General features: G+C 40.9%; 1 protein-coding gene and 1 long non-coding RNA gene across 8 annotated transcripts in view; one reads left to right on the top strand and one right to left on the bottom strand.

Annotated features, from left to right (window-relative positions):
* The window catches only part of LOC141775684 (uncharacterized), a 241,819-nt gene that overhangs the window by 157,965 nt on the left and 61,415 nt on the right, over positions 1-22,439 (top strand). The window contains exon 4 of one of the 5 annotated variants that reach the window (XR_012595655.1): positions 8,420-8,560. The exons of the other annotated variants lie outside the window; for them this stretch is intronic. This is a non-coding gene — a long non-coding RNA (uncharacterized LOC141775684). The remainder of the gene's footprint in view (positions 1-8,419; positions 8,561-22,439) is intronic. 5 annotated transcript variants of the gene reach the window in all.
* The window catches only part of rab28 (RAB28, member RAS oncogene family), a 36,489-nt gene continuing 18,577 nt past the window's right edge, over positions 4,528-22,439 (bottom strand). The window contains exons 5-8 of one of the 3 annotated variants that reach the window (XR_012595651.1): positions 12,895-12,998; positions 12,713-12,790; positions 6,497-7,239; positions 4,528-6,459 (exon numbers count right to left, since the gene is read on the bottom strand). Coding sequence is in view for 2 of the 3 variants with exons in the window: in XM_074649274.1 (XP_074505375.1) it covers positions 8,350-8,445; positions 12,713-12,790; positions 12,895-12,998 (278 nt within the window). In the remaining variant the exon portion in view is untranslated. Of the gene's footprint in view, positions 7,240-8,343; positions 8,446-12,712; positions 12,791-12,894; positions 12,999-22,439 lie in introns of all 3 variants that reach the window. The other 2 variants (XM_074649274.1, XM_074649275.1) reach the window with 2 other exon arrangements.

Raw genomic sequence — 22,439 nt, 5'->3', positions numbered from 1 at the left:
TCTATTCCAAACTAAATGTCAAACTTTCATCGTTGGTCATAGGTGCTTTATATATATTTATATATTATTTATAGATATTTATTTCACCACTTGTGTACGTAACAGTCCTGTCTATTCCTCAGCTTTTCTCCAGCTTTGTTGTCCCTAGCTCTTTTTTCCTTTTTCTATTTCAGTGTAAGTACATTAAGAGAGAGGCATAAAAGCCGGAGTCAAATTCCTTGTATGTGTGTACTAGGCAAATAAAACTGACTCTGATTCTAACTACAGTACTTCACATTTCACTATTGCCGCCATATGTATTGATAGTCAACCAACGACTGTTTGGATCATACTGAACGTATGTTTCTATGACACTGTTTAATGTTTTGACACTTTTTTTTTTGCCTTGACTTTGGGTCACTGGCAGAATCGATTGTAGCTGTTGTGAATTCAGCGTGCGACGAACTTATGTCTGAAACCTTAGTATAAATCAAATAGTACGCAAATTGCATACTATTTCTGCTGAAATATTACAATATGCAAACGCTGGACACTACGCCAGCATAAAAATCCCCAAATGCGGTAGTGACGACAATGTTCATAACAGATGTTGACGGAGAGCTCTGTAATATCAATAATGCTTCAGTTTAAGTGGAAGATTCCACTTTGCTAGGTGTAATACATATTTAAAATGAGTTCAGACTTCATGAGCCCGCAAATTGCGAAATCATATTTGATGTCTGCCTGACAACCTCTCCTAATATTAACTATTCAAGATCAATGCTTAACCTTAACCTTCTCGCGAGACTTTCCCCAGTTTGCTGGTTCACTAAGAGCAAGGACGCTCGCAGGAAGTAACGACATAAATTACTGCTCAGTGCGTCCGAAAAAATACATACTACTGTTTATTCACACAAAAGTATGCTGAACGATAGTACACATGTTGAGTATGTAGTGCATAGTATTTTGGACACAGCTCAGGTTTCAGTGGACTATTCCTTTACCTGGGGATCAAGGGTAATCAATCTGCTATTTTTTAATGGAAGATTATAATTTGTTATCTCAACAGCGGGAGCAGCGCCTGATGTTTTTGTTACATTGAAAGAAGATCACATGTCCTTTTAAAGAGGCTCCTGCTTTGTTATTACTCTCTGATTTCCTCCCTCCCCTCTACATCTAAAATCCGATACAAGAGCTTTTCAGTTTTAAGTGCTATTCATTACAGCCCACTGAAAATAGCATTCATCCGTGCCCTCTGAAGAGAGAAAGACTTTTCAGTTTTCTGTCCCCGTGCCTCTCTTTCAGAATCTGTGCTTTTACTGGCAGGTCTTCTCACCAGACCGGCGGACTATAAATATGACCCCTCTGAATGCCCACATCCTTGCCCCTAAAATAAATCATTCAGCTCGGAGCAGACGCACGGCACCTACCAGGACAGTCCCGTCTGTCCACACAAGCAAACGAGACATGTTCTCAGATCGCAATCTACCAGCACACACACTTAGGGACACCCACAGACAACAGAGGAGAGCAATCCTCTAAAGTACCCTGGGAATGAAGCACTGCTGGCTCACCTCAGGGCTCTGAATCACTGGATGCCAGCTCTGGCCCAGCGCAGGCCCTGCCTCGCCTTGCCTGTTACTCCTCCTGCCGCTGGCTGGCCAGAGAATAGGAGCCAGTGTGGGGACCGGGGGGGACTGGAGCTCATCAGAGGGGTTGACTCAGTCCTGCCTACTCCCACAACGTTGTGGGTCTGGCACTCTGCACAGGTGGAAAACGGAAGAGGGTGAGTGGGTAATCACGAGGGTGTCGGCCCCGTTCTGCCCGCACAAAAAAAGCTCAACCCACAACTATGGGCCCTCTTACCAGCCTGTCGTGTGTGGTTTCTTGAGACTGTCATCACTGACGTTCAGCAATGAGAAACACAGACGGGGAGGAAGAGGGAAGACAAAAAAGCAGGACGTGTGCCCGCTGGATTCAAGTAAATACAGCTCAGAGAAGACCTTCAGAGGGGAGAAGTGTTTTGGTTTCATGGCGGACCGAAACTTATTCTGAGACTACAAAGTCAAATTTAATGTGTCAGTGTGGTTAACGAAATATGAACAAATACAGTTTGTCTGTCTACTCCTGCATCTTCGCTGGTATGTGTACCCAAATGGAGAGTGAGCAAACACCAAAACCGACTAACACACAAACCGACTCACACTGAGGAAGCAGGTAGACAAATTCATTTTGACGCAAATCGCCCTTGACTTTTGCCAATCTGTCAAAAAGCCTCACCCTTCCCAGGCATTATCCGCGCCGTGATATTCTTTCCTTCCGTCTTTAGAGGGACGTCAGCGTGATGAGCGTCTAAGCTGGAAACGGGCTGCAGTTGTTTTCTTTGCAAAAGCACCTGTCTAAACAGCAGCAAAGCCAAGGGCAAGTCTCGCCTGTCAGCGTCGGTGACAGCTCTTGACAAAAATTCAGCAGAGACAATTCCTAAGACGTCCACTCAAGCGAAACAATGCACGTGTGCTGGAATGACCCCAGCTGGGCTGCCTCAATCTTCTTTAAGTTTCAGTGTTGTTTGTCGGAGCTCTGCAACAGACAGACATTTAGCAACACCTGGAAGAAGGTCAAATGCAAGATCTTCCCGTAAAGATGCAGGCTTTGTTTTGTTTTGTTTGTCTCTGTGGTTTCAAATGCACTTAATCCTTCTAAATACACCGGCGGTTTCAGTGACATTGACTCGGCAAAAAAAGAATACTCTTACAGTTGTGTGACGGCAACAAAAGGCCGGACTATTTAAGTGATTAATTAATACAGCTTACAAGCATTTATAAAGCCGTTTGTATCATCTGTCCAGAGTGGATTTAGGGGCTGTTTCAGTGAAGATTTACTGAACAAAGACCAGGTGGCTCATTAGCTACCAGAGACTTAGGTTGGTCTCTATAGAGGGGGATCTCTGGGGTGGTCATGTTTCAATCCTTACGCTTAAATTTCAACACATGGATCCTTAATCTGCAATGCCCTCATCAGCTATAGTCCGGTTCCCATCACCTGCCGCTCATATGAAGCACCTCCGGGGCCTGTTCCTGTAGGGTTGTGTTTGCAACACGGAGTGAAAAATTGCAATGAAACCAAGACTCGAAGAATGTGGTAAAAAGCTGACAAAGACTGAGTAATGAGAAGGCCCGTACACATTCATAGAGCTCGTATTCTGGTAAAACTATACTACTCAAACTAACACTGTCTGCTAATTCAGGGCTTCTGCACCAAATAAAAGTTTAATACAACATAGAGTGCCATTTAAAACATGTTTTACAGTTATACTGGCCAAAGTATGAAAGTCTGATGGGAAAGCAGTGGGGACGATATGGCCCAGAATTATTTATTATAGTATCACACGTGTTTCACTACTTCCCAGCAGTATACAACAATAATTCCCTGGCGATATAATTAATTTGATTAACGAGATCTGGACCCATATAAGCAGCAGACAAAGAATGGATTGAAAATTCTTAATTTATTTACGTTTATTTACGTTTTTGCTAAAATGGAAATTCGCCCATTTTGAGACGTTGAGGTTCCTAGTTTCTGTAGCTAGCAGGAGTGATTTTGTTTGGTCTGATGGTGACTTAAACTCCACAAAAAAGGATTGAACAGCGTTATGCGCACATAATCAACTGCAGCAAAAATCTTACCTTTAGTTTATAGGTTTATAATGTCCCCCGACAGCCCGCAATCGGATACAGAAACATTTTATAACTAACATTACTGCCAACAGCAGGAAAAAAAAAATATATGTTAGACTTTTTAATACCTTTTAAGGCATTGTTGAAGAAACTGAACTGAACTTTAAAGGGATAGTTTGGGTGTTTTGAAGTGGGGTTGTATGAGGTATTTATCCATACTCAGTGTATTATCTACAGTAGATGACGGTTGGCACGGCCCCTGTTTGGAGAAGCAGATAGGAGTTATTGCACAGAACCAGAGCAATGTACTGCTGTGGACGGGGCCGGCAGAAAAACATATTTAGACACCTAAAAAAAAGGCCCATCTAAAAAAATACTATCAGTTTAAGTGTACGCTATATTTAGAATATTTTCATTGCTTTACCATGCTGTCAGACAGCTCTTTCTGACGGGGAACTGAAGCCGAATCTATGCTCTCTTCCAAGCTACCAGACTCCATTGACAAAAACAGCTTTTTTGCCTCACAGAACACGGGAGTTGCTGGTCTACTGCTTCCTCAATCGGTTAGTTTGTTTGTGTTATTGTGTGACTTAAAAAAGTTAGTTTAGATTTACTAAAGTCACACAGCAGTACATTGCTTTGCTTCCATATGGTTACTCCTGTCGGTTTCTCCAAACTGGGGGCGTGCCGACCGTCATCTACTGTAGGTAATACACTGACCATGGATAAATACCTCATACAACCCCACTTTAACACACCCAAACTATCCCTTTAAGACCTTAAGATACTCTGTAATTTATAGAAATGAATATCTCCCAAAAAAAAAATCACAAACAACGCATGTATTCACAGATGCACTGCACAACATGTCTCGTTTTCCATATAGCATTTTTATTTAGAAACACAAATCTGTGTCGCTGCTTAACATCAACTAAACATTCACTTTAATCCGTACATTCTTAATTTTCTTAAAGCGTACAGTTTGTTTACATGATCCGAATTTACAGGATGTGTTCTGATCATTTCTAATCAATGAAAGCAGCTTTGAAATGGAGCTTTTATTGTACAAATACATATTTTACACATATGGCGGATATAACACATTAAATCATGCCAACATGTACAGTACTAGCATGTAGAAACTACTTTGACAAAACTGGTTAAACGTACAATATCTCAGTTGTCTCTAACACATACTGTCAAACAGGCTATTAAAATGAATATCCTATGAAGCATTTCATGCGTCATAGCCATTCTTCAATGCAAACTTCTGTTCTATAACGGACAGTTGAATAAGGCTATATGTAGAGACCTCTAATAAAATGTCGTACATTTCAGCTCAGCTCACGCTCAGCTTGACACTCATTCCTGAGTCATATTCACCTTCTGTACCGTCATCAACACTTTACCAACGCAGCATCTGAACTGCCCTCTAACAGGACGAACCCGGGAATGTCACACAGTGTGAAAATGTAAAGTTAAATTATCAAAAATGCAACATAGACTCTACAAGAAACATCTAAAGAACGGAGATACTATTTAATTATTTGGATATAATCTGAAGAATAAAGAATATAAAATGTAAATATTGATTTTAAGATTGTAAAATTTTAATATTTCTATGTAAAATAACAGTACACAGTTCACGTCACAGCACTGCTAGTGCAAGCCCCTAATTGGCAAATTGAAAACAGAGATCCTTTCAGTTCACTACAGCATTTTATTAACGCGTATTTCCCTTCTGTTCAACTAGTTCAACTAAGAAGCCAGCCCTGTCTCCTAAAACTTACATTCCCATACAATTAAAATGCATTCTCAATTACGTTTGGACGGAAATGTATTTTGTCGTGGATTACATCAGTCTTTTACATATCATAAATAGCTTTGTAAGTCTGCGGACGGCCGCGGCAAGTGACGTAGTACAACGGGCGACTCTCAGAGCAGGTGACGTAGTATATCAAGCAACCGTGAATGCCAAATACGTTGAAAAAAACCCCTTATTGAATAATAACTAGGGCTGTCAATCAATTAAAATATTTAATCGTGATTAATCATGATTGTCCACAGTTAATCGCAAATTAATCACACATTTTTTATCTGTTCAAAATGTACCTTAAATGAAGATTTGTCGAGTATTTAATACTCTTATCAACATGGGAGTTGACAAATATCCTTTCTTTATGCAAATGTATGTATATATTTATTATTGGAAATCAATTAACAACACAAAACTTGACTATGACTTGCCCCAAACTGCATGTGATTATCATCAAGTGTGCATGTCTGTAAAGGGGAGACTCGTGGGTACCCATAGAACCCATTTTCATTCACATATCTTGAGGTCAGATGTCAAGGGACCCCTTCGAAAATGGCCATGCCAGTTTCTCCTCGCCAAAATTTAGCGTAAGTTTCCTTGGCAACAAGCTAGTGTGACATGGGTTGGCACCAATGGATTCCTTAGGTTTGAACCTGCTACAAGCTAAAAGTTGCGTTAATGCGTTAAAGAAATTAGTGGCGTTAAAGCGAATATGCGTTAACACTTTATTATAGCGTTAACTTTGACAGCCCTAATAATAAGATTATTGAATAATAACGGGTATAACAAGCGAGAAAGTCCACTACTTCCCCCCAGGAGACCGGTGTTTGTGTCCTGTGTGAAACGTGGTCATTTCTTGCGTTTTTGTTTTGTTTTTAAGTAATTTTAAGCCAAACCATGATGTTTTTTATTAAACCTAACTAAGTAGTTTTGTTGTATTTTCCTTTTGCTTTGTTCCCATTTACAACGTTAATCGTGTGTTGTAGACTGTTTAAAACTGCGACCGTAATCAGGGAGAAAATACGTTTCCCCAAAGCGTATTTTGGTTATGCAGTTTAGTTGTATGGGAACGTAATTTTGTGGGAGACAGAGTTGGAGAAGCACCACAGACATGAAAGAGCATTTGGTTTCACCTCCCTGTTCAACTCTTACAACAAATCCACTTTGCAGTCGTAGGGACGAAGGCGGATTGGAGAAGTGTTGATAGTGTTATCTTTAGAAATATACTGCAGCGTATCTAATTATTAAAACAAATCTCTCTAATAGCAATGGTATACTTGTATATAAAAATATTTTCATTTACCATTGTGATTATTTTCTCCTTTAATCAACCAGCGTCACACTAACACAAACAGGTAATCGCTTAAAGATTCTTGTTTTAATATTTATTTAAGGTGAATCATAGGAATAAAATTATAGCTGCGTGTAAACTTGAAAGAAACGGAGGTCCCGTTTCCTTTTTGGTAAACCACCCAAGAAATCATTCCTGCTAAATATCCGAACTACAGGCCAAGGACTCGAAACCACACAGTCTGTTCTTCATCTCACCCGTACCACTGACACACAGGAATACAGAGGACACACTCTGAACACATTTCATCCAGTCACCCCACATATCCTGAAAGACGAATACTGACTGAAGGCAATTTTACATCTTGAAGTGTTGGAGAGGGGTCACTGCACCACACACATGGAGCTGCGAGGGGGGTTGACCGTCCTGGCCACGGTATCCTGACTGTAGTTCACGATGTCTGCCTTCACCACACGCTGAAAAGATGCAAAGACGGATGAATTAAAAAAGTTACAGTGAAATAAAATTTAAAGGAATTCTTCACCCACTAAATGAAAATTTTTTATATCAATTTCTCACCCCGTGTTATCTTGAATTCGCGAAGAAAACTTTGTTTTTCTTGCATGCCTCCACAGTGAAAGGGGAATCAAATAACAGAGTAAATCCTTAATGAATCAAAGTAAATTGGGGCCATGTTCAAAAACAGCAAAACCATATCAAAACATCCGTTAACAAAGTCTCACACAATTTATGCAGTATAATCCAAGTCTCATTTTCCAGTCGTATGCTCAGTACTTCCAAACACATGCATCTTTGCTAAAACCTTACTATTTAAAACACTTAGGACGCACCCGTGAGTGTGAGACTGTTTATACGGAAGCGTTATAATATTAAGGTTTTAGCGAAAATGCATGTGTTTGGGAAGTACTGAAGATACAACTGTTAAATGAGACTTGGATTATAATGCACAAACTGTGTGAAAGTTTAACGGATGTAACTTTTGATATAGTTTTTGTATTATTTTTTTGCCGTGGAGGCATGCAAGGAAAACAAAGTTTTCTTCAAGCATTCAAGGTAATACAGGGTGAGTAATCAATATACAAATGATCATTTTGTGGGTGAAGTATTCCTTTAACACACTGCAATCTAAAAACTATGTAATATGTAGAGTAGTTCAGGAATAAACCTCTTGGGAAATACACTTTCTTGGGAAAACTTTCTTGCCAAGAGTTGAGCGAGAAGATCGATACCGCTCTCATGTCTGTACAGTAAATATGAAGCTACATCCAGTTAGCTTAGCACAAAGACTGGAAACAGTCTTTCCTAAAACTTACATTCCTAAAACAGTTTAGCAAAATACTGTCAACTCTATGATAACACAACATAACAACAGAGGAGGTGTGGTTAGGTTCTATTACTCTGATGGGTTTCTCTACTTTTTCTAGAGCTCTAATCTAAAACAAAGGTACCAAATACATCCACCATGACTGTGGTATTTACTACAACTACAAAGCAACTGTTCTCTGTTTCTAAAGTCTAACACAGATCTAGTGAAATATATCTGGGTAACTGTGACATACTTCCAACTATTGAACAGAACATATTTTGCTCTGCTGGTTGTTCTCTTGTCTAATTGGGCCTTCATCCTGTGGGTAGGCCACCAGCTCAGCCTTCACAATCCTCTGAGCAGTGGAGAGATGGAGGAAAGCAAAAGGACAAAATAAAGATAGAGAACAAGGACCAAGACATGGGAGAGGATGATAAGAGTGAGAAGAATGGAGACAAAAGCCATGTAGGGTGAGGACAATGAATAGGAGAGGAAGAGGAGAGGGTCATGGAGTGAGAGAAATGAACAAGAAATGTAAGAAACAGACAAAAAACAGTGAAGTAGTATGTCCCAATTGTATGCATACTGAATACAACAGTACGCACTTTGTAAGGGCAGCTGCAGTATGTAATAAAAGTAAAAAGAAAAAGTATGAGATTTGGAACATAACGAGTGTAAATTGTGAAAAAAAATCCATCTTTAAGCCAGAATAACTGACTTTAATTTAAACTTTGACCCTAAAAATCTCACATTTAACTCAGGCAAAAAAAGGAATAAACTAAAAGCAGGGCTGTAATTAACAATTATTTTCATTATTGTTTAATCTGTTGATTTTTTTTCTTTTAAATTTATCATTTAGCCGATAAAATCAAGAAAAATCATGATTAATTTCCCAGAGCCCAATGTGACGTCCAAGCAACAGTCCAGAACTAAGATAGATAATCAGTTTATTACATAAAGAATTTAAGATTTTGCAAGCAGAAACCAGAAAATTGGTATTTTTGCTTGATATATATTTTAAAAGATTATTAGATTTGTCAAAATTGTTGGAGTTTGATTTTCTGACGATTTTTGCACTACCGTAAATTGTTCACATTTGATAGTATGTAGCTTTCCTATGACAAGCCATGAAGAAAAATGAAATAAAAGTGAAGTTATGCCTGATGTAAACCCCTGATCATAAACAGTGTGGAAAATGCAAGTCATCAGTAATTTCTCATTGGTACGGTGATTTAATTTTATATTGCCAACATAAACCGAGCTGTATTTGTTCCTCTGGGTCCTCCAACCACTCCATCCCATCTTTCTGACCAATCTGTGATGTCTCGAACTATTTTATGGAAATATTTACACCTAATGGAGCATTTTGAAGCTATAAGTGGCAGCTGTTGAATTTTAGGAAAACATAAGCTTCAAGTTCAATGAACTTACATGTGATCTTAATAGTGCAACTGGCTGCAGACCACATGGCTGAATAGCAGGCCCTGGTTGGCTGTCTGATTAACGAGCTGCCGAAGCCCGGTGTCAGAGTCGGTGAGTGATCCGTGGCCTCGCTATCTGATCCAACAGACAGAGGACCATGACGGAGAGGGCTGCCAGGCAGATATAATACTGTCAGGGGTTGTGACCCTCGTGTTCAGCTCTCTGAGGCTGACAGCTGATAATGAGGCTTCGCTGGCCCCACGGCTAGACCCAGAGCCATGACCTGCTCTGAGCCTCAACCCTATATCCACCACACTAACTCACTGTCATCTCCGACACTGTATTATACTGTCTTTTTAAGGATTAGGGATAAGGGAAATAGTAGGGCTGCAACTAACGATTATTTTCATTGTCAATTAATCGATTAGTGTGTGAAATTGTCAGAAAAAATCCACAACTCAACGAGATTTAGTTTACCGTAGTAGTTTACCGGAGTAAAGTATTTAAGAAGCTAGAATCAGAGAATTTTGACTTTTTTTTCTTAAAAAATGACTCAAACTGATTAATTGATTATCAAAATAGGTGGCGATTCATTTAATAGTTGACTACTAATCAATTAATTGTTGCAGCTCTAGAAACTAGAAAAACTGGAACTAAAACAATTAATCAATTCATCTATTAGTCAATAAACAGAAATTTGGTCTGCAAATATTTTAAGAATGCCAAATATTCCCGGGTTCCAGCTTCCTAAATATGAGGATTTTGCTGCTTTTCTATGTTTTATATAATTGTTTACTATTATCTGACATTTTACAGGCCAAGCGACTAATTGATTGATAAAATAATAGTTAGATTAAACGATAATGTAATACTTGGTTGACCCCAAACCAGCAGACATTCAGTACGTATTGAAGGAGTTCAAAATGTGGTAAAACCAGAATTCAGCATAACCTCACAGTTTTGCAACATTGCTGTAATGCCCTGGTGTCCTTATGTTAAAGATTTCTGGAAACTATTTCACTTTTTTTATGACTTTTTGACTTTTATGATTTTTTTTGTAGAACTACTACTGTTGACAAAAATATATTGATGAGGATAAGAAAGCAATTAAGTCTCTCACACATTCCTGAAAATTAAATACTGCTGGCTGTTTTACAAATATGTAGGTATTATACACTCAGTCTTGATGTCATATGTATTTTAGACTCCATTTAGACACTTTAGCTGAAACACAAAAAAGTATTTTTTCTTCCTTATTCTGCTATGAGCTATGGCCATGCATCAGAAGTTTACATATATACATTTGGATCTTAGAAAAAAACACTTCACACTGTCAGGTTTTGTGTGTTTCTGTCAACTAGCCTTTTTCCATGAGGATCACATTGGGTTTGGCCACTCACCCTGCTTGATTAGCTGGATTAAAGCACTTTGCTTTATTGACAGAGCTATCAAGGGAGGGGAGGAAGCAGAAAGTAGATGGACAGCTCCATTAGCCGATGGTCATTCTCAGTTAGTCAGCAGCCGTGTTGGTGATGGGAGAGAGGCTTGAGAATTTGGCCGGTCCTTCCCTTACATGCTCTCCCTTCTCTGGGGGTCCTGACCTCTCTGTAGCCCCCAGGCTCATCAACCACTACCCAGCCAGTGTGGCTCCAGCCGGTCATATCAGACCCAGGATTAATGCTTCTGTGGGAGGTGACCTTGTAAATCCTACAGCTGCCACCATCGGGCACCTCGGCCTGGCTGGCAAGCTGAGACGCTGTTTCAGCCCCAAAACGGTGGGAGATAAACCAAATAAATCAGACAGCCAATCCTGACCCCCTCACCCCTACGACAGCCTACCTTTAACCTCCGACTTCACGCGTTAATGTGGTCAATGTGGGTCTATTTACAGATGGCCAGTGTCAGTGGCAGGTAGCTCATCACCGGAGGCAGACGTAGCAAACTCATGTTTACGCAACAAAAGGTCCTTTACAGTGTGTGGCGACCTCCACTGACCTAACACACTCACTGTGACCTCCCTTAAGTTCAGGCATGACATTACACGTAATGCTAGGAGAGAGGAACCCGGAAATATCACCAGCTACTTTCACTCTTTTACCAACCGATTACACATTCAGGCAGTGCTCGAAGTGGGCCAGTAGTCACAGGTACGCATTACCGGCACTACCGTGACTTTTCCTTCGGCACCGGCACTTCTCACAAGCTGCCGCTGCTCTTTTCTGCCATCTCCATATCAGGTTCTCTGGGAGATTCATGATGGCGATTCCTAACAGCGCAGATGCAGCGTATTTGCGCAGCACCTCATAAACCGTATGAACATTAAAAACTATGTGGAGAGCATCTGGACGAGCCAACACACAGCATGGGGGAGAGGGGGAGGAGAACGAGGGTGCTGTAATTTATCAACACAATGTTCACGTTCTTTTTGTAAAATAATTATAGTGAACTGTTCGTCATAACTTTTTTTTATTTGTGAACAAATATAATTAATGAAACATTATTTAAGAGTTTTCTGAAGGCTGTGATATGTGTAAATAATAAATCAATCATTTAACTAGTAATAATTATGGTCCAAAATGGTGTAAAATTGCATAGTTTTAAATCAAAAACCTTACAATTTTCTTGGGGGAGGACACCCAAACCCAATATTTCCTAGTATCTTTTAATCACTGTTGAAATTCAGTTTGTCTCTGTATAATATGTAGGAGCATCCTGACTGGGATACTGCTCCTAAAACCTGAGTGACACCCTACTATAGACTACAAATAACACAGGAAAACACTATTAACACACCACCTGAGACCTATAATGTTCCAGTTGGAATATTATTGGAGTATTGTAGGCCTACTATAGAAGATACAATAATAATAGCTATAAAACCGCAGCTGATTTTGACTGACACAGTATAACATGCTTAAAGAAATAATGAATAAATAGGAATAAGTCGCAACAGATTGCTGATACCGGCCGATACACACAGCAACATGTGAATAAGAGAGTACTGGCACTTATTTTTTTCCACTTCAAGCACTGCATTTAAGAACAGTGATCTCTCAGCAGTGGCTGAGTGCAAAGCAGAGAAAAAAAGTGCACATTTTTGTTTCTAGTTATGAGCAAATAAGCCATTTAAAATGTGGCTTAAGAGACAGCTGCATAGAGCTGACAAGTGCGAGAAATACCTTGATGCCATTATGGCTCACCTGGGACTGCTCTATTTCTGCTTTGTTTAGCTTCACACCAAGAATCTCAGCTGCCACTCTCTGGAAACAAAGGTACACCTGGAGAAAGAGAGAACAAGAAAAAACAGGGCAAGTTAAGTGTTATTTAAGTCACTCAGTACTCCACATTTTTATTGTGACTTATTGAATCGGCTGGCACTTACCGAGTCCCCGGTCTTGGCCGATACAAACTGACTGATGAGGCTGTTCTCTTGGCAGAAACGCTGGTGTTTATCAGCCTTCACTGTCCTCATGTGCTCCAGGTCGACTGTGGACGAAACACAGCGTGACACGTGAGAAAACGTACAAAAGATAGGTAGATTTATAAGGTGGTTATACAGCACTCTGGCAGGGTTAACCGTCACGTATCTGGACGTAAACAGAAAAGATAACTGTTTACACTCGCGTTAAGATGGAGTGGGATCTGCCTAGTGTAAAAGAATAGGCACGTGAAAACAAAGCATAATTCAATTGTTATGTTGCTTTCAAACGCAGCTGCTAGTTTTATATTTTAATTTATGAAGGGAGTCATTTGCGAGTGGAATTGATCAATTCAGTGGCCCCGAGCGTCCTTTCCCAGCTGGTACTAAAGCTTGATGTGACACATTCCTCGGTGTCAGCCTAGTACAGTTGAACCCCGAAGCCATGAACCTCTATTTGACCCGAAACAGACAAACCAGCCCAACTGTGGAGAAATGCTTAAGAAACAATACGTGGATGACCGAAGTCTTCAGGCTACACTCACAGTGAGAGCATAGAGGGAGAAAACAGTTTGACTTATGAGTGTGTCGGGCCTTTAAGGTGGGCACGCAGGCCCGGGAACTGGGACTGTCACTTCCACGCTGATTTACTGAGAGGACACAATGACAGCGCCTTCCTTTTTAGCTATTGTGATGTGCATTCGACTCCTGTGCAGTGATACCGGGCGCCGTGCTTCTCTCCTTCCTCACTATGGGGTCATGCTGGGGTCGACGAGGAAGGTCACCTGGGGGTCTTGCTGCTGAAAGCAATAGCTTCGCTCTTTATTTCTGGCTTTGTGCAGAAAGGCAGCCACGCCCGGTATCTGGTGCATGCGTGTCTATGGTAGCTGGAGGAGGTCAGGCTACTGTACGGTGTTGCATTTCTCTAGTCCCCCCGAGTTTTACTCTTTGTGTGAGGTTTCATTGAAGTTGTCAAGGATTTACCCCGTTCTCATGCCCCTTAGTGTGTGTGTGTGTGTGTGTGTGTGTGTGTGTGTGTGTGTGTGTGTGTGTGTGTGTGTGTGTGTGTGTGTGTGTGTGTGTGTGTGTGTGTGTGTGTGTGTGTGTGTGTGTGTGTGTGTGTGTGTGTGTGTGTGTGTGTGTGTGTGGGAGGGAGGATAAAGCCAGAAGCAGAGAAAGAGAGAGACAGATACATAGCGAGCAAGAAATGTAAACAGTGCACTAATCCTGTATTATTAATATCTCAGTAAGTCATATGACCCAAAAAAGTTAAAGGCCAATCCACAGCAACAAAAAAAAAGAATAATTTTAGACTAAAACGAATATTACCATCATCATATCGTCATAAGTGACATATAAACACAAACCTTTCTGGGCAAGGGCAGACACTTTTACAACTACTCAGTGTCCAGGGCAGACTGTCATGTCTCGGCCCGTACATAAACAGAGCTGTCTCATAGGCGTCAGCAGGTTATTAATTCCAGTCATTAACAGCGGAGGTACCCAGCATGCTACTAGAAGTAAACACTGCTAATCCTTTGGATCCTGCACACTTGGGAAAGGTTATCAATCATGTGTCACAGTCAGATTAGCCAACATTAACATGGTGAGCTCAGGAGCTGAGGAAGGCACGTTACTGTAAGTTAAAAAGGTGTAGTGAATCCTGCCTGTGGGTGTGTGCATCAAGGGGAGGGGAAATTGCGAATTAGGCCAAGGGGGAAAATAAAATTTTAAAAAAACAGCGGAGGAAAATGTAATTTTGCTTATGATGCAAACTCTGTAGACAAGTTTACTGTTAATATTATGTTAAAATTTTTGAAGCGGCCATCGTCAGCCGAACAACCGGCGATTGCCTATATATTTGCGCAGGTGTGTGTGTGCGGCGCGGCGCGAACCTCCCCCCCCCCCCCTGTTCTAGAGGCAGAGCATCTTAAAACCTACTTTTTTTTCTATCACACATTTATTGATTTTGAACATAATACATAACTTTCCCAAAATGGGTTGGTTACATCTTTCAAGTCTCCCTCGAGACTTAAAACACACTTCATTCAAACACGACAGAAACAAAAGAAAACCCACCAAAAACATCTTTGTTAGTCTTTCCAACAATCACCAACTGTGGTTCAGTTGAAATAAACCCTTATTTTGCGGTTAGATGTGAAAATATGACGAATCGGCACGCTGTTTTCCCTCGCTTTCTCTCTCTATGCTCGCTGAGCAGTGGCTGAGTAGCTCTCATTCTTCGGAGGCGGACCTTTAAATTAGCAAAATAAAATGACAAACATCGCCCAAAATAAAAACAACCAGTGATGTACTCAGCCAATAGCCTTTATATTCTTCTAATCGCCTAACCCTAGTGGAAATCTCTATTGTAGTGTAAACGATGACGGCCTTTCAGTTTCAGTTAATTTAGTTGATTTCAGTTAAAGTTGAGCCGGAGATAGTTTAAGTGTGTGCAGTGTAAATAATTGTCAGTTGTTATGTAAGCAGTGACAGCAGCTGAAACATCAGTTGAAGTATTTGAACTGTCAGTTGAAGAGTCAATATTAAATGAAGTGTGATTTGATGTGTAGCAGCTGCAGATTTAGTCCCTGGCCATTTGTCATAGATTCGTAGATGTTCAAATTTCCATTTTCTTTCTGCACTTTGAGGTTTAAGTGCTCAGAAAAAATAATCTACAATCCCATGACAACTGGGAAAACTTTAAGATCAGATGATATGAAGCAAAAGACCCAGAACGTCCACTAAATGAACCTTGTGGTAAGGTTTCTTTGTTAACTTATATTCTAATGGATAAGGACACCAATATGCATAACAAGACAATCCTCAGTTTTGTGTGTTCTTGGTACAGTATATTATTAATGAACAACTATGTAGCTCCTTATAGCCACAAACTGATACTGTTGGTGGGCCCACATTCTCACTCAAAAGATGTTTCTCAGCATGTGGAATCTGTCTGAGTAAACCGAATACAAGACTAATCCCACAGTTTTAGTGTTTTGCTCCATTTTTCTCCCTAATGTACCCATTTCTACTTATCAGGTCAAAACAATCTTCCTCCGATGATCTGGTTTCCCTCCGTTTCTGTCAAACTGTACATCAGCTTAACAACCCCTAGGAAGTGACTGCAAACACGAAATAAACTGTTTAGGCCTCCGAGCGCGTAGAGATAGCGGAGGGGATCATCACTCGTCCAGAGCGATGGCCCTCCCTCGCTCTGGTCACCATCAGTGTTTATTTAAAAGGTCTGCCTGTCATTGCGGTGAATTTACAAGACAACAGTTGGAGATTAATATCTGGCGGATAAATTAGGCTTTTACCGTAAATAGCTGGTTTGTTATTGTGGTGACCTATTACATGAACGGGAACACAACCAAATGAGAAGAAAATATGGATGTTCCTCTCCACAAGTTAGTGTCTGTGGGGATGTCAGCTCAGCTCCTTCATGGAAAGAATCCGCTCACTGGCAGACCTGATTATCCTGAAACCAGACAGACTTGGAGGGAGTCACCAAGAACTTGAAATTAGTAAGGATGTTGGACTTTGGTTGGAAGAATCTGCCCAGAGCATGCTTTTAAACCAATACTGTTGCTATATCACATTCCCTGAAAAGAAGAAGCATCAACTGCCACTGACTGACATTAAATAACTGAAAAACCATTAACAGTAAATTAACAACATCATTATTGGACTAAGTGACTTTTTGGAGTATCTCAGTTATGTGTTGCGCATGTAAACATCATATCCTGGTTTCAGAAACCTAGATACAGCCTTAACCTGGTTTATCCAGGTTTCTCTTGGTAGAGAAAAGAGTTTGCTGAGATGTTGAGGAATCAAGACACATCTGCACACACATGATCAGAAACCTGGGTACTGGTTAACCAGGTTCATGATGTTCCATGTACATGTCAAATCCCAAATAAGATTAAAACTGGGACACTAATGTGCATGTAAATGTACTTTTGAAAGAAGAGATAACACATTCTTCCTCTTAAAAATGGAAACGCACTGTTGTTTAGTTCACCAGTGATGATTTGTGCTACAGCCTTAAGGCCTTTACACACCGGGGGCGTGATGAATAAATGACACAAAATGTGAAGTACTCGCCTGTGAATATTATATGTCTAGGGCTTTTATTGTGAAAGGTAAGAACAGAAGGAGTGGATCTAGTCTGCGCTGCCTTTGACAAGGTTGAAAGGAGTGATAAAGTGTGCCGTCCCGCTTCGGACTTTTATAATTCTTAAATATAGACTCAACTCAATCCGTTGGTTGATGCCTTTACTTGCAGTACGATATCTTGATCCTTGTTCTGGAAAAAAATTACATCGCTTTTTCACCACGTAATATTTGCGTATCATGACAAAAACAACAGCAATGTTGTTGATGTCACGCTGCGGTGGCCAATCACGTATCCGCCGATCCAGAGCTGTACAACCCATCCATAAGGGAAAAAGATGTCAATTGTCGTACAGTCTCTTGGTGTTAATGGGCCATAAAGTGACACCGTCACACTGCCGCACAACCCTGTGCTAAACGCTACAACGCCTGATTTGGTGTGAATGCAGCCTTACTTGGTCTGGTATAACGAGCAGCTTATGGTGGCTAATGTTAGCAAACTTTAGCTAGATATAGCTTTTTAACTGATATTAATAAGTCCATTTGCTGAGTTTATGACTCTTTCATCCCATAATTGTCAATTAGGCAAGTGAGGTAAAGTAACAGACCTGTTTCATAACTTTTTCTAAACAACTGCCATTGTGGCAACACGTGATAATTACTGGGTAATGCTGCTGACATTAGCTAATAGCTAACACTGGCCACCTTAAGCTACTGGTTTTATTGTTGAATACAAGTTTTCATTTCAAGATTTCTTTTATTACTTCTTTAAAAAGTTACACACACACATACTCACTTTAAAAGGGGAAAATTCACACCAAAAGGTTACTGGCAATGCACCTTGCATTTCCAGACACACTCTATTGTTATTCTCATTGACACCGTAACGGGCCAAATGTGGACGATGTGAGAACTCAAGGATGGATTTTTCCTTCACAGTTCACCAACACACGTTGCCAAGGCAAAACAAAAAGCTAATAGCTCCGTGTTGGCTAACCAGCTCGAAACCCTACACTGCACTGTGTGATCCTCAGTGGGCTTTTTAAAACCATGCTGTGATAACAGAGACACCTACTTACTGTTCTACCGAGTCAGCTGCTGGGGACCAATTGGAACAGTTTACCCAGCGAGCAACAGCCAGAGAATGGGCTTGACATAACACAGTTAATTGCCGGCGGCCTCGTTTTAAACTAAACAGCAGTTGTATGAGGGCTGAGGGTGGAATGTGTGAACCGTGTGTGTGTGTGTCTATGTGTCTGTGTGTGGTAGTAATGCTGGGGCGTGTGTATGTGTGTGTGTGTGTGTGTGTGTGTGTGTGTGTGTGTGTGTGTGTTGTCAGAGACGTAGGCTCTGAGGGGTCATATCACATTAAGTGAAAGTTACAGGGTTGAGCCTAATCAACCCCAGGGGAGGACCTATCACTTCCAACATTACCTCACACTGTGCCTTTAAGACCCTGTTAAGAGGGTTCGCCTCAGTTTCCCCTCAATGACGAACATGAAACAATTCAGACTGTATAGTGAGGGCAGGGATTATCAAACCAGGTCCAACTCCTAATCGAATGACTTACAACTGTCTGAGCAAATTGTTCACTTGGCACCGCGAAGTTTAAAAACATCCCAGAACTTTTCTGCAGCTCTGACGTTCAATGGGGCTTTATGAGTCTCTACTGCTTCACCTTTAAAGTTAAATAACATAAGAACCGTGACTAACAGTGCTTATACGTACTGAAGAGTCCTGGTTACTAACATGAATGCATCAGCACAATGTCCGCGCATGTTGGAGTTCATCTTGGAATCATTATCTCATATCACAAGACATATTCTGCTATCTATCCCTAATGTAGTCTAAGATGGGAAAGAAGATCTTTGTGTTTTCTGCCCCAGTAAATACAGTAGTCTGTAAAAGGAATTTAAATTGAGAAATTGTATATCTCTGGCTGGTTTCAAGACTATTGTATATTCTATGGCACAGTAAATATCTGCTTTATTACTTGTGTCTATTCTTAGCTCATTTTAGTCAGCGTATTATCTGTTGGCCGGTTTTGTACTGTCTTGGCCAAGTCTCCCTTGCAAACTCAGCGGGAAGTTATAACATTGATATGACTTGACGGCTGAGGTATGAATACAACTGTTTTGCATTGACAGTGTATTTTAAAGAGGAATAGGTCCTCTTTAAAATGCTATGCTTATTTTCAGGTGGATACTTCTATTTTGGTTTTCCAAAACCTGCACTGTTCGCAGCCCTCTGCCTTTGTTAGCTTACTGCTACCTCTTAAGGTAACCAACCCTTGATATAAAGTAACACCACCCTCATGTTGCCCCTGAGTTTGTGGCACTACTATGCATTCTCATGCGTGTGTGCTAGTAAAGCACAAAATACAAACAATACAATGACCCGTACGTCAAAACAATGCTCACCAGCGCCACTAGTGGTCATAAACTCTACCGGGTAACTTTAAGGTTCAGGTCGCCTGCATTACAGTGAAGCATTCAGTCAAAAATGCTGAGTAACTCAGAGTGGTTAGTAAGTTGTCTTACAAAATAATGCCATATATCTCGCCACCACCAACCTGAACTACTAAAAAAATGCTACAAAAAAAACAGTAAGTCAGTGGACACTTAGACACTTTATCATAAGTTAATATTAAACTGCATGAGTCTGGAAAAGCAGCAGAATAATTTTCCCTCACAAGTCTGAAGTCTCAAATTGCATGTGACATTTTATTTACCCTTAAATTTTCTGGTACAAGATACGGGGAAACCTTTACTACCTTAAAAAGTCAGTAAAAGTATAATGAATCATTCTGGGTGATGTCTGATTGAATTAGACGTTGATTTAACTTTCACAACACCCAGTGGCTAATAAAAATAAAAAGACTAGTGGAATTTATGTGAAGCATTTAAATGATTGGGTCCAACTGGTTTACATGACTTGGTGAGAGCTCATAAAAACAGTGTTTTGAAATATGAAGGCCGTGATAGGTCTGTACTTGAATTATAAACATGCACACCATACTGTAAATGTAAACAATAACTACTTTCCCCTTCAAAAAAAGTGCTGGCTAGTTCCTAGTTTCTTTTTTTTTCTTAAGAAAAAAAGTAGTGTCACAGAAATTGTTGTTATCTTTACTCTTAAATGCAGTCATTCAGTAGTCAAGTAACTTTTGCACATTTCATTAGACCTGAACAGCGTAGGTATTGTTTACAGTAGGCTATGTTTATTTTATGAGGACTGGTACATCTAAATTTAAGTACCTGAAACTGAAAATTATTTTAATATTAAATTTGGCTTCAACAGATTCTTGAAATTGAGGAAATCATAATTCCTGCATTGGTACAGTTGTGCAATATTACATCAATCTGTAGCCAATTCTATACAGCTATTAATGACTTTGGACGTTATATAACTACATTTAAGAGAATTAAACTCGCTGTGGAATAATTAGAGATAATTATCGGTATATTAGAGCTTGATGGTTACCTAATAATATTATCATGACTTTTCTGGGTGAGGACAGACAGATGAAGTGCTGTTAGTAGCCTGGTGTTGTGGAGGTGAGCGGGCCCGTGCAGCGGTCCTCGAGGGACTCCTGACAGAGACAGAGCGCTCTTTGTGCGGCGGCGCCCCTGCCCCGGTGGCCTGAAACGGGCCGGGACCGTCGGGGGACTCGCTTTCCACTAGGTCAGAAGTGTTCTGTCGACAGCTCATTGATCACAGCTCATCTTGTCATTTGATCGTTCTTCATGAAACGATGTGCAGACACACACGCTCGTATACGCACACGTGCGTTCACACTTTAAAACATAATCAGATACTCTGCAGCGACTAGTAAAACAATGTGGGCTTCCTCTCCGGACAGGGGATGTAAAATAGAGAGTGTCCAGCAGTAGCTCTGCAGGCGGGGATAGAGCCAGAGTGCCGGGCTGTCACTGCTACAGTAAAACATGGGGCCGAGGGCCTCGCAGCCCGGGTTAACGGGCTCCCAGGACTCGTGAAAAGTGAACAAAAGGCCCGGCTCTGAGCCGACCGCACAAGACGCTGCCCTGGGTTTCACTGGCCATGTCCTCTGAGCTCTCCTGTCGCTGTTAAACTAAGTGGACTTTTATGGGCGAGCAGTAATACATGCCTCTGTGAGCCGGCAGCGTAACTATGAGCTATAATAATTATACGGAGCACTGGGGAGCCTTCGTAATTGTACGCATCGCATCATTATAAGTCTATTCATAATTATAAAGTCTTCATATGAGCAATGATGCGTTGGATCGGCCCTACATATTCAACTTCAAGCAGTGAACTGTAACATGGAAAGTGAGTTCTGCTCACGACTGCCTGAGCAAACATCGAACAAGTTAAAAACCTGAAGCAGGAGAAGTACGCAGTGCAGCGATGTAGCATTTCACACCACAAAAAAGTAGATTTAGCAAAAAAAGCTATGTTGATATTTCACATACGTTTATAAAATATGCCTGTGGATCCAGATCAATCGGTTATTTACCCAACCCCGTGTCAGCAAGGCCCCTTCCAGGAATTCCTCCATATCAATGTTGTGAAGCAGAGAAATAAAGTAAAGCCTGAGCGTGATGAGGATTCCAGGCTGCTCTCAGGTCAGGTGGCTAAGCTCTGCTGTGCAACTCAAATGGCCCATGACTTACCACACAAGAAGGTATGCGAAGACTGATCATCTACTGCATGTGCAACAATATTTGCTTTATGGATGGCTAAAATGAATGAGGACTTTCCATGTTTCGACAGGCATGAGAGTCGAGAGAGATGAGCGGAGGGACCAGAGCTGGGTCAGACAGTACAACAATTAAATCTTAGCATTTGGTTCATTTAGCCAGGAGCACCAGATTGGCACTCGTTGCATTGCTCTGTGTGGAAAAGACCACCTATCAGCCACCTGAGTAGGCTTAAACAAACCCTACAAAGTATTTCTTCATCACAGCCGGACACACGTGTCAGCATCTGCTGCTGTGATTTTACACCGACTTATCAGCCGCAGCGTAATACAGCTGTAATTCTTCATTCATCCCTTCGTATCCTCGTAACCTGACCCTCTATTTCCCATCTTTTCCAGACTTGCAGAGAGACAGCAGGCTACAGTCGGTGCGGTTACTGAGACAATTTGATACACATGTCTGTTCTGACCCTTTACCTTTTAATAAAATGTGAAGAGAAACAGGAAACACTGGATTTGGTGTAAACTGTAAACATTCCTGATCTTTACCGAGCCATACACCATGCCGTACTAGGTCTATACATTGTATATATAATGTTTTACAGTGTCGGACCTGTGGTTGCGCTACCCACAGTGCAAAACAGACACTGCTGACGTGTTCATCCCTTCTTTCTGGGGAGGGGCGAGGGTGCCGGGGTAAGAGCACTGGGCT

Source organism: Sebastes fasciatus, chromosome 10 (genome assembly GCF_043250625.1).
Source record: "Sebastes fasciatus isolate fSebFas1 chromosome 10, fSebFas1.pri, whole genome shotgun sequence".
Lineage (NCBI taxonomy): Eukaryota > Metazoa > Chordata > Actinopteri > Perciformes > Sebastidae > Sebastes > Sebastes fasciatus.
The sequence above is the reverse complement of the archived record's forward strand: the minus strand, read 5'-3'. Positions and strand labels throughout refer to the sequence as shown.